The 17900-nt window shown below is 45.8% G+C and overlaps 1 protein-coding gene across 3 annotated transcripts in view; it reads left to right on the forward strand.

Moving 5' to 3' along the window:
- Window positions 1-17900, forward strand: part of TBC1D4 (TBC1 domain family member 4) — a 1514114-nt gene that overhangs the window by 1419089 nt on the left and 77125 nt on the right. For all 3 annotated transcript variants that reach the window (XM_069639269.1, XM_069639270.1, XM_069639271.1), the window contains one exon: window positions 6825-6994. In XM_069639269.1, coding sequence (XP_069495370.1) covers window positions 6825-6994 — 170 coding nt within the window. The remainder of the gene's footprint in view (window positions 1-6824; window positions 6995-17900) is intronic.

Below are 17900 nucleotides of genomic sequence, written 5' to 3' on the forward strand. Positions count from 1 at the left end.
GATTCATCCTGACACCTCAAGGAGTTCGAATGGACTCGCGAAAGGTGGACGCCATCCTCAAATGGCCATCTCCTAGCTCGGTGAAGGGAGTTCAGAGCATGCTCGGCTTCGCCAATTTCTATCGAAGATTCATCCCGGAATTTTCCCGAACAGTCCAACCCATCACAGCTCTCCTAAAGAAAAACAAACGCTTTGAATGGACTCTTGAGGCCGAACAAGCCTTTCAGGACCTGAAAACCAAATTCACCTCTGCACCTATATTGAAGCACCCGCACCCAGATCTCCCTTACATTGTGGAAACCGACGCATCCAGTTCGGCCATGGGAGCTGTCCTGTCGCAAAGAGACCCAGAAACTAACCAACTACACCCTGTGGCCTTTTGGTCCAGGAAATTTTCTCCTCCTGAAATCAACTACGCAATTACCGACAAAGAGTTACTGGCTATTAAATCTGCTTTCAAGGCTTGGCGTCACTACCTTCTCGGGGCAAGACACACCATCACCGTAATTACGGACCACAGAAATTTACAGTATTTAAAGACGGCCGAGGCTCAATCTTCACGACAACTCCGATGGGCTCTATTCTTTGCGGAATTTGATTTTGTAATTACCTATCGCCCTGGCTGCAAGAATGGTAAAGCGGACTCCTTATCCCGGATCGGCATGGAAGAACCCAATTTGAGTTTAGAACCTGTGCCAATCATACCTGAACAAAGAATCTTAGGCCTAACTTCATTGCAAACTATTGAGGACATCCAAATGCAAGTAAAACAACTTCTAGACTCTTCAGCCTTACTGGAATGGAGTCAAAAGGGTCCACATTACACCGTTAAGGATGACTTGCCCTACTTCCAGGAGTGGTTGTTTCTGCCTAGTGAAGAATTGCAAGAACTTGTTATTGCCCATCATCATGAATCATTAATGGAAGGACACCCTGGTATCGCTAAAACGGAGGAAAAAATCAAACGCCACTTCTGGTGGCCTTCTTGGAGAAAAGACATAAAGTCTTTTGTATTGTCTTGCGGAATTTGCGCCCAAAACAAGGGTCAAAAGAAAAGGCCAGCCGGCCTACTTCAACCCTTGGATATTCCACCGGCACCATGGCACACCTTGTCAATGGACTTTATAACTGACCTGCCTCCTTGTGCTGGTTACAACACTATCCTTGTAATTGTGGATCTATTCTCCAAAATGGCCCACTTTATCCCTTTAAAAGGTTTGCCTTCAGCTTCCACCTTTGCCAAGGAATTTCTGGAGAATATAGTTCGCATACATGGTTTCCCTTCCATATTAGTCTCGGATCGTGGAAGTCAATTTATCTCCCATTTTTGGAAGAAGTGTTGCCAACTAGCACAAATAGATGTGCGGCTATCCACCAGCCACCACCCCCAGACCGACGGACAAACCGAGAGAACCAATCAGACTCTCGAGCAATATCTTTGGTGCATGTTACACCAATCAGGGTTAAATTGGAAAGACATCCTTTGGATCGCAGAATATGCATACAACAATTCAGTGCATTCTGGAACCAGACAAACTCCTTTTTATACTTTGTATGGTCACCATCCTCAGACCTCTGATCTAGATCCACCTCTGACCCTGGAAATGCCCGCAGTAAATCATCTGCATTCCACAATAACCCGAGCCTTCAAAGAAGCTGCAACTCATTTACAGCAAGCCAAGAAAAAGTATAAAGAAAACGCTGATTTGCACCGAAGTAAAACTCCTCCTTACCAAGTAGGAGATCAGGTATGGCTAGCAACGAAACATTTACCCCTCAAGGGCCCGCGAACCTTCAATCCCAGATTCATAGGACCTTATCCCATCAAGGCTATAATCAATCCCGTGGCCTTTAAACTGGATTTACCGTCTAACATGCGTATTCATCCAGTTTTTCATGCATCACTTTTGAATCCAGTACAACCAGGGACCCGACTGTCCAAGCCTCCAGACCCAGTTCAAATTGAAGGGGAATTAGAATTCGAAGTTAAAGACATTTTAGACTCCAAGGTGTTAAAGTCCAAACTCTTCTATCTTGTTGACTGGAAGGGATATGGACCTCAGGAGAGATCGTGGGAGCCTAGTAACCATGTTCACGCACCTCGATTAATACAAAGGTTCCACCGGAGATTTCCGAACAAGCCAAAACCCCCGGAGGGAACAACCTTGGGAGGGGCCTTGAGGGGGGGTACTGTCATGATGCCTACCTCCAAGGAGCCAGGTCCGACCCAGCAACCCCAGAGGCAGGCATCATTTCCCCCAGGGAAGTGCCAGCGGGCCCAAGCTGGGGCCCTTTGGACACAGTCCTGGCGCCTTAGACGCCAGGCTCATGTTGGACCCCTGTCCTGGCGCCTTAGGCACCAGGCTTATAAAGCTAGATATGTGTTCAAGTGTTTTAAGGTGCACTTACCTGATGCAGACCATGCTGCTACATCCAGGCCCTCTTGAGGCCTGAATGGAACTACTTTACCTGTGGAACTACTTTCCCCTGGGTATGGTCGGGGAAGGATACATACCTGATCGGTGGAAGGATACATACCTGGAACTTCTTCCAAAGCTATTTAAACCACGCCCGATCAGCAACTCACGCTGCGCGTTGTTCTGCTCCTCGCAGCTGGACGCTCACCGTGTCAGCTCCTGCATCTGGACTTCAGCCAGGCCTGTCAGCACCCTGGGTCACCTGCTAAGAGAGAATTGGAGAGAAAGAAGACCTTACCTGCTAAAGCTGCATCACAGAGACTTCACACCGACGATCCTGAAAGGGAAGACATCATTTTAAAAGCATTTTGTTTCGATCGCTGCAGCGCTGCATTTCACTCACCTTTCCTGGGCACCTCCATCTTCAGCAGCGATCATCCGGATCCGCAGCCACTTCCCAGAGCCTATAGAGAAAAAGACAAGAACACAAGGTGAGAGAAGGAAAGGAATAGGAAAAGCTCAGTTTCCGTCTAAGACTTACCTGTTGGGTCATTCCCATTTCATTTTGGGTCCTGCCGCTTCCTGGCATTCCGGACCCCGGCCCCTATGGGGAAAAAAGACAAAGACATTGAATGAGCGAATGCAAAGACATTACCCAAACGCTCATCCAGAACTTACCTGTCATTTACTGGAACTGCCCGTTTCACTTTGGGTCGGCGCCATATCTCCGGCATTCCGAACCCCGTCCCCTAAGGGGAAAAAGACATAAGCGTTAGCGCTTGCAGCAATAAGACAATGAACATTATTATTAAGCTTGAACTTTTGAACTTGCTACAGAACTCTTACAGCGCCTTACCTGAATAGTCAAGCTTATTTGAACTCCCATCAAACCCCAATCCAGTGAAGTAACTGGGTTTCAACGCGCCCCTGCATCAGAAGCAGGATGGAGAACTCATCCTTCCAGACCCTAAGGTGAGACTTCACGGGGAATCGAGGAAGGGTATCGTGGAGGGTTGGAAGGGAGTGGGAGGCTTGAGCATTATTCCGTCAGTAGGTAATGCTCCCATTTCATGCACAGGGGAATATTCTTGCGAGCCAGTGAATCCATCTTCAGAGTTCTGCTCTTCGCCATAGAAGACGCATCAGCACTCGAAGCCAGACCTGCGCCTCCGTGGGAATCAGGTGAGCGTGACAGCCACTTCCTGGTGTTTCTTTCCTACCACCTCCTGATGTCTTGTCCCAACCACCTCATGATCTCTAATCCCAAGCCCTCATGTCTTCAGCTACCTCTTCTCTCTTGCCATGCTTGTTCATCACCAATTTGCTCAAAACGCCTGCCTGCACCTCTTCCGCCTAACTCCCACACCTCCCCTTCCTGGGATGTTGCTTATAGATGATAGTGGGACCTCCCTTGGGGTCTGCACTTATGTTCTTACATTAATGTACCAATATAATTGTTTTGGCTTTTAGCGGCTTCTCTCTATCAGGTGTGACATAGATTTCAAGGTGTGATCCCATCGATGACAGAACTGCGGCTTTAGGATGCAGTTCCTTCATCTTGGATTTCCTATCTCTGTACCACTGCACATGTGCTTGGGTCTCTGAGCAGCACATAGCAGCTGCGCCTGCGGAATTGTAAGATTGGGCTGAAAAACAAGGTCCGGCCATACAAAAAGTGCTACCAGCAAAGGTTTGAACACCAAAAGTTCGAACCTTTGGTGTTAGCATTGTAGGTAAGTATATTAAAAAAAAAGACTGCGGGGGCTGCAGGGGTGTCCCCCGCAACACCCCGCTCACTATACTCTGTGGTATAGTGAGCGGGGGTTGCGAGGGACACCCCTGCAGCTCCTGAAACAAAAAAAAGTAAAGGACCCTGTTGCGCTGGTTCGCGATTACGGAAGTGAAAGGGAACTGGCGCCGCAGGGACTCAGCGTGTAAAAAAGGTAAGTAGGGGTTGTTTATGTTGGGGGGGTCAGTGGGGGTGTGTGGAGGGTGTGGATGGGGGAGTATTGTGGGTATGTTGTGGGGGTGTGGGTATGTAGGGGTTTTGAATGCGTGTTCGCATGGGAAATGTGCAGACCTTTTGTGGTTCGCACATTTCTCATGCAAAGGTTTCCGTCGCAGACTATTCCGCGACAGAAAAATCACGCAGATCTGTGTCTGCAGTGGGACCCGTGGTGGGTGCAGCCAAGACAACTTCATGTGATATCTGGTCTTGTGTTTAATGGGACATCAAATACAAAGACATTGTTGACTAGAGTAAATCCCAAAAACATTTTCAATATTTTGACATGCATGCAATAGGATGCTGAAAGATTACAGTAAGTATAGTCACCTGCTTCAATCGCCAGTTCGTGATTAATACTTGTGTAGAGGGCTATTACTGTATCAGCCTTGAGGACGACTTAGGGCGAAGCATGCGTCGGCTGATTTTTGGGAATAAATCACTAACTGATGAAGATTTAACAAGACTGACTTGTCTATATAATAATATTTATGTGTAACTAATTTTACAGAGGCATAGTGTGTTTCATAAGCTTCATGCCAAATGCATAGTGTACACCTCTGCCCTTCTGATATTCTTTCCTAGCCACCGCCTGGTGTTTCTTTCCTACCACCGCCTGATGTCTCTCTTCTGCCACCACCTGTTGTTCTTGTCTATTCACCACTTGATCTCCTGTTCTAACCATCGCCTAATGTTTCTCTCTCACTCCCTCCTGGTGCCTTTCTCCAGCAACCTCCTGATCTCTTGTCCCAACCACCTCATGATCTCTAATCCCAAACCCTCATGTCTTCAGCTATCTCTTCTCTCTTGCCATGCTCGTTCATCACCAATTTGCTCAAAACGCCTGCCTGCACCTGCCTGCACCTCTTCCTACTAACTCCCACACCTCCCCTTCATGGGATGTTGCTTATAGATGATAGTGGGACCTCCCTTGGGGCCTGCACTTATGTTCTTACCTTATTGTGCCCATGTAATTGTTTTGGCTTTAACAGCTTCTCTCTCTCAGGTGTGACATAGATTTCAAGGTGTGATCCGATCGATGACGGAACTGCGGCTTTAGGATGCAGTTCCTTCATCTTGGATTTCCTATCCCTGTACCACTGCACATGTGCTTGGGTCTCTGAGCAGCGCATAGCAGCTGCGCCTGCAGTGGGACCCGTCCTGGGCACAGCCAAGACAACTTCATGTGATATCTGGTCTTGTGTTTAATGGGACATGGAATGGTTGATTTGCTCATTGTGGGGTCTCTGATCTTCTGTGTGAGTCCTTTAAGGGCCAGGAACCTATATGCCTGGCATGTGACTGACCCCTGCACTGTGGTGGAGAGTAAGTTAGGGTAGCCCAGGGATCCTCCCCCATATAGCCTCCGGGTGCATTGTTCATTAGCTCAATGAGGCCCCTGGCCTCCTTGGTTACACCACTAAAGGTCCCCCGAATAAGGCAGGGGACTTTGTCAAACTACACATACAAAAATCGAAATCTTGTAAAAACCTATCAGGAATAATATATCTTAAACATATCTGGTGTGAGGGATGGTTAAAATAAAGCGCGATGGTCATGCAGCTGAACCAGAATTTAAAGCCTTGATATATAGAGAGTAACGTAAATAATGCTGCTCCACCTCATGGCTGCCAGTCCAGGAGGCCAATATCTGGCCTTAGTTTAAGATCAGCCTGGTAGGGCAGTGAAGTGAAGAGATTGGGATCAGCCTGACTTGAGGGTTAAGGGCTTCCAACAGGCAGATGCCATGCACTCCCAGGCCCAGACAGGATGTTGTTCTGGCACAGAATTGTTTGTTTCACTTCCCAATGCATAGAGATGCAGCTGCTTTCTTAGTGACAGTGGCAGACCCATTTGCAGAGCTGGCGGATGCACCACCTCTAAATCCTGTGAGGTCTGTATAAGAGATTGCACTCCTGTCACACTCTAAATTGTAGCCAATGAAGCACATCTTAAGAAAGGATAGAGTGTCATCATTCTGAAGCACTTCAACACTTTGGTCACATAAGTCTTCAGATCATTTGCATTAAAGTTCCTAATCAATAATTAATAATCATAACTCATAATTGCCTGCACTTGTGCATTTCTACCATATGCATTTTTGTCAGAGCACTACAGACATAGCTGCCAATATTGCCCACCCATAAATTTATGATTGTTGGGCCAGTTCAGATGCTCCTTGTGGTCAACTGGTTGGTAACCAAATAAAACAAAAACTAAGATAACTGAATGCAATTTATTATAAGCGTGTGTATTATCGGTCTAGATTAGAGTGTTTTAAAGATATTTACCATCAGAAATATTGTAATGTTTAATGCATATTTTTACATCACATCATTGTTTCTGTAAAGGATGTATTTTATTTCTAACTACTAATCAAATGTCTATATTTACATTTTTAGATATCATTTTCGTTCAAGGTACTGAAGTGATATTTAAGGTTGCACTTAGTCTACTTAGTAATCATGAAGCACTCATAATGCAATGTGACAGCTTTGAGAACATTGTTGATTTTCTTAAAATCACAATACCAGACATGACAAAGTCAAAAATGGAAACCATTATTACTCAGGTAAAGGAACATTGTGTTTTTTGTTGTTGTTGTCAGTGGCATTGATTGATGTGTTTTTTTTCTTCTCTTATTTTTTTGTGCTGTAAATCACTTTTTGCTATTCAAAGAAAGAACATATATTTTAGGACTGGTTCACTTGAATAATAGTGAAGTATTTACTATATTAATTGCAATGGTTGTGCCACTTGAAGCTTGTTTAGTACTTCTTTATGCTAAGGCTTTAATTGTGTGTGTGTGTCTATTTTCAGCGAACAAATGCTTGTTTATGAATGTGTTTCAAGACAAAACCCTGCAAAATCACCAGTTATTTTTCCTATAGCAACCATTGCTGAGCCACTACCATACACTTCTCATAACGTCTTACAATGTGGACATTGATGTGGAATCGACCTTTGAAAGTAATTGTTTTTGTGGCGGTTCTTAACTGAGCGTGCACGACCAGTTGGGGTTGCTACAGTTTTTGCTTAGTTATTTTTGTTGGTCCTGTGCTATATGTGGGTATCGCTCTGCCCTCTGTTTTAGCACGTGTCGTGTCTTCAGCAGTGTATAGTGATGGCCAAGTTATGGCTACTTTAGGAACCACAAAAGATACGTTTTTGGGTGTTTGTTGTTTTGCAGTGCAACCATACGTTACTTTAACCAATGTTTTATCATTCATTTGAAAAGGTTGTTATAAGATACACTAACCATACGGATCATTTAATGTGTTTGTGCGGATCTGATTTAGGATCAGAGGGGTCAGTGATCCTTTGCAAGTTGTTGAAATGCCTTGTCATGCCATTCAGTTCTCTGCTTATGCTAAACAGATCTTCGATGAGGAAGAGAGGAGAGGAGAGGAGAGGAGAGGAGGGGAGGGGAGGGGGAAGTCAAGGTTAGGATTAGACTCAGAGTCTAGGGTGGCAGAGGGAGGAAAGAGTTCCAGTCCTCAGCTTTCCCCTTGGATAGGCAGGATCAGTTCTTTCCTGAGCTGCACGACTATATTTTTTAATCCAGCACCGCTGCCCCCCTTGTGGCAATAAGGCAGACTCCGTCAGCATTGAGTGTGAAAAATGGATGATCCCCAACAACACCTGTGGAATTTATAGATGTTTGACCATTGAAATCTGTTGGGTGCTGACATCACACCAGAGTGGCATACGTGTGTAAATATCTTGTATGCTTCAGTACTTGTACTCATTATAATATTTTATTTGAGACAAAGGTCTAGACCCTTTTAGTATGGAGTGCATTTCCCTGCCATGACATTGACAAGGTATAGTGGGAGGAACTACTTGAATGTTACAGGGGAATAGCCAGTTGAAGCTGGCCCCCTTCCATCACAAACCCATCTGGAACTAAGCCTAATAAACTAAATTCCTATCAACAGTTCTTTCTCCAGGTTGTGTTTATAATATAATTTATTGGGTGGGCACTACAAAATCTCTGTTCTAGCCCACAGCATTTAGTTCTGCAGGGCACTTTCTACAAACTACCCAGAAAATAAAATGTGATGCCCTCTCCTACTTCGCTCAACATGATATTGGATATTTCCTCACCGTGTTTCTGGGTGGGTCAGGCTCCTGTTTTGCAAGTCATTTGGATCTTTTCTCCGGTTTTCAGTGACTGCATAGACTGAAAGTTTAATATGCTACGCTTTACTTTTTCCCATTCATTTCTAGACCTTTGAACATAATTACACATTCTCTGTCCGCTGTTCCAGCCACCCGAGGTTCTTCCCCGGGTGTTGCCATTTTTAAAATTAATTTTATGTGGAGAGGCAACAGCAAGCCTATTCCTGTTGCCTCCCCACCCTTTCCCTCCCTCCCTAACTACCTGCTGGATTGGAGCTTTGTGCTCCGGTGCCAGCGCTCCTCCAGTCTTCCGTCCACCATAGACATGGAAAAGGGACTTGGTCCCTTTTCCCTATGGCGGCACCATCTTTTTTTCTCTCAGGAGATTTGCTGTGCAAACGGCGTGAATCTCCTGAGGGAGAAAGAAAAATGTGCACCATGGTTAAACCCTGGAGTGGAAATCGCTTTCACCCCCACATGAGGGGACTGCCATGGCCGTTAACGGCCAACAGCCCTCGCTGGGGGCCTTGCTTCACTCGGGACTCTGTGTGGTCACGGAACAGCCTTAGAATCCTCTGAATTCCTGGTCCTTAAATGCATTTAGAGTAGCAGTCTGCAACCTTTCACTCGCCAGATGTTTTAAACTACAATTCCCATTGGGGTGCTGTTGCATGCTGCAAAATGGCTGTAGCCTTTAAGTGCTCCGATCGACGGTGCATTTTGCCATTCTAACTATCCTTCTTTCTGCATGTTTGGGCATACACAAACGGCTCCTGTGAAATCCGAAGCTCAGCGGCACCTGAAAATCCAGATCTTAAGCTGTGCGACTGCTGCATTAGTGAGACACCTTGAGGGCCCTGCCGAACTGGAGCTGGCCTGGCTGCCGGGGGCCTGACGCCAAAACAACGGAGCGTGGTGGTCAGGGGATAAGTCCGAAAATTCATCATTTCAACCACAATATAAAAACATTAAAACACATTTTTATAAAATCTACATCATTTCAACATCAATAAAAAGAAACCATTTAAAAACACATTTTTATCATAATCTACATTCATAAAACCTGTCCACCCCTGTGAAACAAAGAAAGAAAAGCGTTGGGCAAGCCTTATTATGTTAGCCCCACTTTCTTTAGTAATTGAACAACTCTAAACAAGGGTGGGGTAGGACTACCTGACAACAAGTAGTACCAGAAAGTTTCCCCATTCATTGACGTTAGGCCGTGTACAAAGGGGCTAACAAATTCCACCCTGGACTTCTGCAGCTTCGGGCGGGCGTGTAGTCATTAGATGTTTTAAGGTTTCTATGGTCATTCCACAGAAACAACATTCTGCAGTTTCTCCTAGGCCTCTAGTAAATAAAACATCCCTGGTTTGCATCCCTAGTTTCTCTATATCCACCATCAGGGCACTTCCTCACATATTTCAGCAGGGCGCACCTTTTTTTAGCCTCAAGGTTTATTTCCCTATAGGACTTGTATTTCCTCCTCTCTTCACAAGTGTTAGCCCAGTCATGTTCTAGAACTCGTTTTTTTTGCCCTCTATGGGTTTTTCAGCAGAACCTGTGGGGTGATTTCATATATAGCCATTACTTGTTTTTTAAAGGGAGCAAACGGGCCCCCGCCCCCTTCCCAAAAAGCGTTCCGTCAATTTCCCCACCAGGGTGTATAATGTGTTCGGGTTTGCTAAGATCCTCCTCCAGATTTGTCCCTCCAGCTTACTCAAATCCATTTTCTTGACAGTGCTTCTAGAGTAAAGCAACAATACTTTTTCTTAATGTATACCATTTGGGCCCTGTGCTGTTTCCCCTAAACCCATACTGCCTCTTTCCTATTCCTGTGGTCATATGGCCTGACATGGGATAGCCCTAGGTATTTTACTTTTTGAAGAACTGTTAATATCGTCGAGCCCATTCTCCATTTGAAATTTGATTTTTCTTTTTACCATTATAATACAAGATGTTAGATTTAGACTGGTTTGCCACAAGGCTGTTTACCTTCACACAGCCCTCAAAACCTATTAAGAAGTCTCTGCAGACACATGGGGGTTTTGTCCAGTAATAACACATCATCTGCGTATGCGACTCAAAAGCAGCGTTCGCCCTCCACCCTGGGGGGTGTGAACGATGCGTCTTCCAAGAATTCTCCCAGGTCTGATAAGTACAAGTTAAAGAGGCAGGGGGCCAGTAAGCACCCCTGCCTCAAACCATGTGCTGTTTCTATTGGCACAAAGGGTCCTTCCCCCCTGGGCTTGCCTGGTCAATTAGAGCCTGAATAAACAAACCATTTGCATCCATTCCGATCGCCCTCCTGAACTCTGTCAGGAATTTATAAATTCTCCCAGACGAGGAGATCCAGTTCTCAATGCTTCCCAGAACACATTTAGCAAACAATTTACTCTCCAAGTCCTGTGCACCACACACCGTGGGTAATAATAAGCAGCGCTCAGATACCTGAGGGTTCGTAGCACTATATAAGTGCCAAATTATTATTATTATTATTATTACTATTATTATTATTATTATTATTATTATTGGGGCAACTGGTTGATAATTCAGTGGGTTCAGGCTGTTCCCTTTCTTGAAAATTGGTACAATAAGAGAGGTACTCCATGAAGCTGGGAAAACTTGCCTTCTAAAATACTCGGGAATAAAGTGTGTAGAATCACCACCCATACTTCAAGATCTTTTTTCATTTCTAAGTTACATATAGATCTGTAATTTAGCAGCCTCAGTTGCACCCTATCTTTCCCATATAATTTGACTCAACATCTTTTCTGCCGTAGCCACCCTGCAACATGGGGTTAGGCTCCATGAATGTGCCCACCTGAACTCTTCTTGCCTGTGATGTAATTACCTTCTGTACTGATCTCTACAATGTAATTACTTCCTGCGCTGTCCTGTAACGATAAGCACTGTAACCAAGCTCTTAAGCATAAGCACCTAGATACCTCTGGGTTTGGTGCGCTATATAAATAAAATAAATAAATAAACCGGTTGTACCATTCGGACCTGGGGCACGGTAGTTAAAACCGGACTTTATGATAACACACAGGTTATCAAAGGATATATTAACTTCCCATTGGTCGCTACAATTGAAGGTGAAACTTTCTGTGTTCGCCTTTTCATAAAGTTTTTCGAAATGGATGCTCCATATTTCTTCATTAACAGGGTTGGCCATTTCCGGAAAACCTTTCTCGTGTGTCTTGTTCACGAGACACCAGAAATTCCTAGTGAAATTCTTCAAGACTACTTCCAGCATCAATTCCCCATCTCTTTGCAGTAGTAAATGTCTATGAGCTATGACCCAGCCTTTATAAGACTGTTTTAATTTTTAATTAAGCTTTTTTTCCTGAATCACAAGCTGTCCCTAGATTCAGAGCCCTGATTTTACTATGCATGTGGCCTTTCTTCAACTGCACCTCCTTCACGTAGGTGTGGGGACGATAAGTTGTTATTTAATTTACAGGCACCACCCCTTTCTCTGCAAATAATGGGGAAACTCTCCACAGATAAAGTCCTGAGTTTGTCAAGTAACAGTGGGAATGGCAAAAGTCTTCTATGAATTTACCAATAGTGTCGAGACCTTTTGGATTCCAACTAATTCAATTCTTCTGGGAATTCACAAGGTTTCTACAAACTGGTTCCCCAAGGGATTTAATCTGCATGGTGAAACAGAGCCAGGATCTCGTGGTCACTGTACACATTGCTAATCACCTTGAAGGTATCAAGTTTGCGAAACAGTCTTTCTGACACAGCCATGTAGTCGATCCAGGATGATGAATAATTTCTGTGACAGGTGGGCTTTGGGGGAATGTCTCCCGCTATCTGGCCATTTACAATTTGCAGACCCCCAACCTGCAAGAACTCTGTCCACTTCGAACCCTGGAGGAATTTTCGCACCTCATAATCATTTTGGGGGCCCAAGGCACCACCTCAATTGGTTCTGGGCGAGAGACATTGAGAATTGAGGTCCCCACCAATATGACTTCTGAATCCACAAATTCCATTTTATATGTTTACGTGCTTCAAGCATGGTTTACCCGCTTATTGAAAAAACCTTCACTGGACCCGTCCCTGGTGGCCAATTATTCCCCATCACTAATACTCCCTTGCTTCTACAAATGCTGGACAAGATTGCCCACCAGCAAATTTAAGATTTTCTTGTCCATCACAATATTCTAAGCCTAAAACAATCAGGTTTCAGAAGCCATCATAGTACGGAGTCCACTTTGTTGGATCTGAAAACTAACATCTTGCAACATAATAGATAAAGGGACAAGCAGCCCCTTTGATGCTTCTGGACCTGACTGCAGCTTTTGACCTCACGGACCATAACATGCTGGTCACCCGTCTCCAAGAATCGCCAGCCTTTTCTCCTGATGCAGGCAGCTGGGTCCTTTCCCTTTTGTCAGACCGAACAGCTAGGGTACATTGCGACAGTACCATCGCAGATGGTTTTTCTACTGCCCTGTGGTGTTCCTCAGGGCTCGTATATGTCACCCACACTATTTAATATCTTCACCCTGCCCCTCTTTGACTTCCTGGAGTCCAAGCATGTAATGTTCACTTATTGTGCAGATGACTCTGTGTCTCATCCCCCAGACAGGTAACCATGCAGCTGACACCCTTACGAAAAACACCACCTATAATATCATGCACAGGTGGATGTTGTTCAATGACTTGGCTCTCATAACTCAAAGACTGAAATCATGATTGTTGGAACTTGCTATAATCTTTGTCACCTGGATCCAGCATTTCCAACTGTTAAAGTGGGCAAATGTTCTCTTAAAACTCTCCCGAAGGTTGACTCTGGGAGTCATTTTATATCAAGAATTGAGCATGAAAGCTCATGTAAGCCATCTTGTGTCCTGTTCTTCATACTAGATCAAGCTTCTGGCACAGATCCGTCCCTTCCTAGACTCAAGATGCTGTACCACCCTGGCGCAAGCCATTGTAGGGTCCTGGTTAGACTATTGCTCAAGCCTACTGGCGGGTATGGGTCAGGGAGATCTGAATCGCCTACAGGTGGTTCAAAATACTGCTCTCTGCGTGGTCTGTGACCTGCTCAAATCTGACCATGTATCAGTGGCAAGAAAGAAAATCTCTGCACTGGCTGTCCATTAGAAAGTGCATTGTTTTCTACATGCTGTGCATGGCTCACGCCTGCCTCTTTGGAAAAAACCCAATTTGTCAGCTTTATTGGGTTGGCTGCCTGCAAGACACACCCTGAGATCTAACAATTCGGGGCTCCTGCTAACCCCGAAAGCCAAACTGTCTATGGTCCTGGAGGGCTGCTTCCCTCTGGCAGCTCCTCACTTCTGGAATGCATTGCCACCAGATCTAAGGTCTTGCTCCTCCTTGGCATTCTTCAAACGATTACTGAAGACCTTCTTATTCGAATGATGACCTTTTCTAGGTACTGTCTTCCTCTCACCAGGAATCCTTGTTTTTTATTTGTCTGTCCTGCCTTGCGCTTCCATGCCCTAAGGGCCATGTCCCAGCGTATTATGAATAAAACATTTTTCAAAGAAAGGAACGTCATCTAAGGCCCCCAGAAAACAGGCCAGTTCATTATGGGTGGGATGGCAATATACATTGACCAGTACGATATGCTTTTGTGCGGGATTAGAGTTTAGCACTATGTCTACAGCAAGTACCCCCCTAAAGTCATTGTGAATAAGCCTTCCCTTCAAACCAGCAGCGTGCCTTATGACTATACAGAGAGAACCCCCCCCAACGGTATGCCCCCATTTACTTTTAATTGCTCCCTGAGAAAAAGTGTGGTGGCCATTCCAAATCAGACTCTCCATCGCACATGTTTCCTGGAGGCACATTATGGAATATCGATTTAAAGTGTCTAATTAGTGCTAGATCTTGAGTTAGTTTCCCTCCCAGAGCCCACGATTTACCACAAGGCCAAAAGCAGGTTTTGCACAGTGGGATGCCTTACTGTTTTTCTGGGATTCCTCAGACAATAGGGTGCATACTAAAAATCACGCTTTCTTGCCGAGGAAAGAGGGGGCCCTCCCCAATAATCGTGTCCCCTAGAAACCTCTACCTTAGGGTCATGATAAATAACATGTTTCCTCTCTTGGAACTGCCTCGCCTAGGCAGAGGTCGTGACCCTACAACCCCCCTCCTTCAATTTGTCTAGTAAACCTGCATTCCATGGGCCACTGTGATCTGGAACATGAGGATTCTGGCAGGGTCTAAGGTCAAAACCCATGATTTTAAGCAATTCATTCTCCCGTAGTAACATTGAATACACAACTTTTGAGGGTATATTTATCTTAGCTGTGTCAAATCTTGTCTTGTCATGTAATTTCACTTGCTCTATGTCCTTGGTGGAAATCAGGCACAGAGCTGGAATTTCGTTAAGTACCGCAAGTATATTCCTGTGGTTCAGGACCAAACCTGGGCACAATCTTGAATCAAGAACATATTCCTCAATCATATACGATGAACCTGTTACCCTGACCTCTTTAGAGTCGTCCGGCTCTGTGGGTCGGTCACGGATTCCGATACCGGTAATGAACACTAACCCTTTGGTTCCCATTCCCCCCGGGGCCGTGCCCTACCTCTTGATCCCCACCCTCATTGTTGGTAATTGGTGTATGTTCACTTTTCCTGCTTATGACATGTTTGAGGTTATTAAAAACACCTTTCAATTTACATGATTGACATTTATCTAATGGGTTTACAAAGCTTGAGCATGTGGGTAACCCCAAGTGATTCTGGGGTGCTCTCTTACATAAGGGGTTTGCCCATTCGCCCCTTGGGCTCCCCCCTACCCCTGAAAAACCAGGAGACCCCCAGCACACTGCGCGAGTCACACTTGGTTTCCACCCCCGTTTGCTGCAGCGACTCTGGATCTCTGACCATCCCATATGCACAATGGGGAGCCATTTTGGCATTAGCACAAGGGCAGCTACAATTAGCTCTCTATAGTTCTAACGTCTCTGGTTCCCACTTTGCAATACTCTTGGAGCAGATATTACTCCTTGTGCAGTGTCGTCCTGCTTGGTGGGCCTGGTGGTGGATGTCCCGCTATCTTGTCGCCCCCCCCCTTGTTATTATGTTTGGGGTAGCAAGTTGCCCACTTCTCCCAATTAGTCTTTATTCGTCTTGAGGGCATACTAGCTTATACCTGGAATTGTCCAGGTACAGAGGGGCTGGTTAAGCCCCCAATCCTTTTTTTTCCGATTGTAAGGAATTTGGCCCAGAGGTATTTACCCTGTTGAGTAGTTTGTTCGGAACTGACATTTCTGAACATGATCTTTTGTCCTTTTGTGCCACCTGCTGACCAAAACACACCCCTTCGTGTTGAAGCTATTTGAGTACTTTCGTCTCGACTAAGCCCCTGCCCTGTTTCAGCTGCAGATGTAGTTTTTTGTAGCTTTATTTGTTCCCGTGGGCCTCTAACCATCCCCAAGGTCCTGGTCTGAGTACTAGCATCACTTTTAGTCCATCTACACTCCTCCTCTGATTCTGATGCCATGTTTGTGCTGCTTGCCGATTTATGCTTATGTTTCATAATAATAATAGCTAGTTTTTATATAGCGCTACAAACTCACAGGTATCTAAGCGCTGCAATAACAGTTATTATTATTCTTCAACATTGGATCTTTCATGCATTCACAGGCTTAGAATATTCCCCGTCGTCAGGCCGGGAACCCTCAGTCTTTTAAAAAAAAAGCGTTTCCCTTGGAAAGCTTCAACACTTTAGTGTCCTATCAAAATCCTTTTGGGCCGCTTACGCACCACCCAATAGGACATAGGGCATAAATGGACCCGCGGCTTCTCCTCAGATTTCAACCGTCTCCAAAGTGTCGGGATCACCTCGTGCTTTCTACACTTTTGTGGGTTGTAGTCATTTCTTTCCCAATGTCGGGGAAATCGCTGTTTCGCCCGTGTGCTACGTGCGGAATGAAAAAGGTTTATGAAGGGGACGGGCACATGGACTGCCTCTATTGTCTCTACCCTCATCACTCCACGGATACCTGTGACATCTGCAAAGGTTTCTCAGAGAAAACGTTGAAGGACCGCAATCGGCTTCTGATATTGTGGCTGAACGAAGGGGCCTACCCTCCATCTGAGGTAGGATCGGTGCACAGTCTAGCATCGGAGAGGCCGTCCCCCGCAGTTCCTCGTCGGTCGGTGTTGGCTGAGCCTCCGGCAAAGAAGTCACAGCCTACAGAAATGAGTCATCCCTCTTCGGGGAAACATCTGATGAAAGGGGCTCCTTCATCGTCAAAACATGGTCAATCTGACTACTCCCGAAAGCCTGAAAAATCATTTTCTTTTACTTCTTTGAAAAAGGACAAAAAGAACTCTTCAAGACGCCCCTCCTCAGGAGAATATTCGAAGCACCTGTCCAGAGACTCGAGAAAGGCGGGATCGCCTGACAAGTCTGCGCCACAACTGCCAGCGCCGTCAACGGGAGTTCCGTCGTCGACGGCTTCACTGCCAGCTGCACTATCGGTCTCTACAGTGGTGTCCTCGGCCCCAGTGGCGGCAATCGACGAGGGCCCCAGGTTTTCATCGTCGACGGTCGATGTACCAGGGTCTTGGCAGCATTCAGCGTATGACGCCATTCTACCGGATACCTTACTGGAACAGGAGTCCGCCCTCTCGGTGTCGTCGATGGAGGAGGAACAAGAACCCGTGGTTCATCCAACAAATCTCATCTTACAGTGCGTGGGCCCTTTGACGACGGCGGGAGCGCAGCATGTTCCACCTGCGTCTCCTCTGCTGAATCCACAGTCGTTGCTGTCTCTTCAGGTGTTCTCTACACTGCAGTCCCTATTAACTCAGCTGGATGCCAGACTGCCTCCTATGGGTATGCCTCCGGTAACACCTATCATCGACGCGGCAGGTGACCCTCCGCGTTCAGCGTCTACGGCTGAGTTGCCGGCTTCCTGGGCGATGAGCACAGAACCTCCTCGTTCCCACCCAGAGGAGGGTGAGCTACAGGACTTGGATTCGGACCGGGGTCCTAGATACTCCATCTCTGACATTTCATCGTCACCATCAAGAGAACCGACGTGGGAGTCTGATGGAGAAATAGAGGCTCCTAGGAGTCCGGCGCAACCGTCTCCTCCGGATGACATTGGGGCTTTTCATGCCATGATGGCAAAAGCCTGTGTTGAGTTTGGTCTGACCCCAGAGGAAGAACGGAAATAATATTTCTTATTTGACCACATGGTAAAGACAAGAAAAGCGGTTTTCTCTGTTCCGATCCTGGACTACGTTTGGCAAGAAGGCTGACGTACCATGCGCCATCCATTTTCGGAGCCTGCAGTTAAGGGCAGGTTAGAGAAAAAATTCAAGACCCCGAACTCTACACCAAAGTGTTT

The sequence above is a fragment of the Ambystoma mexicanum genome, chromosome 7q, assembly GCF_040938575.1.
Source record: "Ambystoma mexicanum isolate Mex_15411 chromosome 7q, UKY_AmexF1_1, whole genome shotgun sequence".
NCBI classification, from domain to species: domain Eukaryota; kingdom Metazoa; phylum Chordata; class Amphibia; order Caudata; family Ambystomatidae; genus Ambystoma; species Ambystoma mexicanum.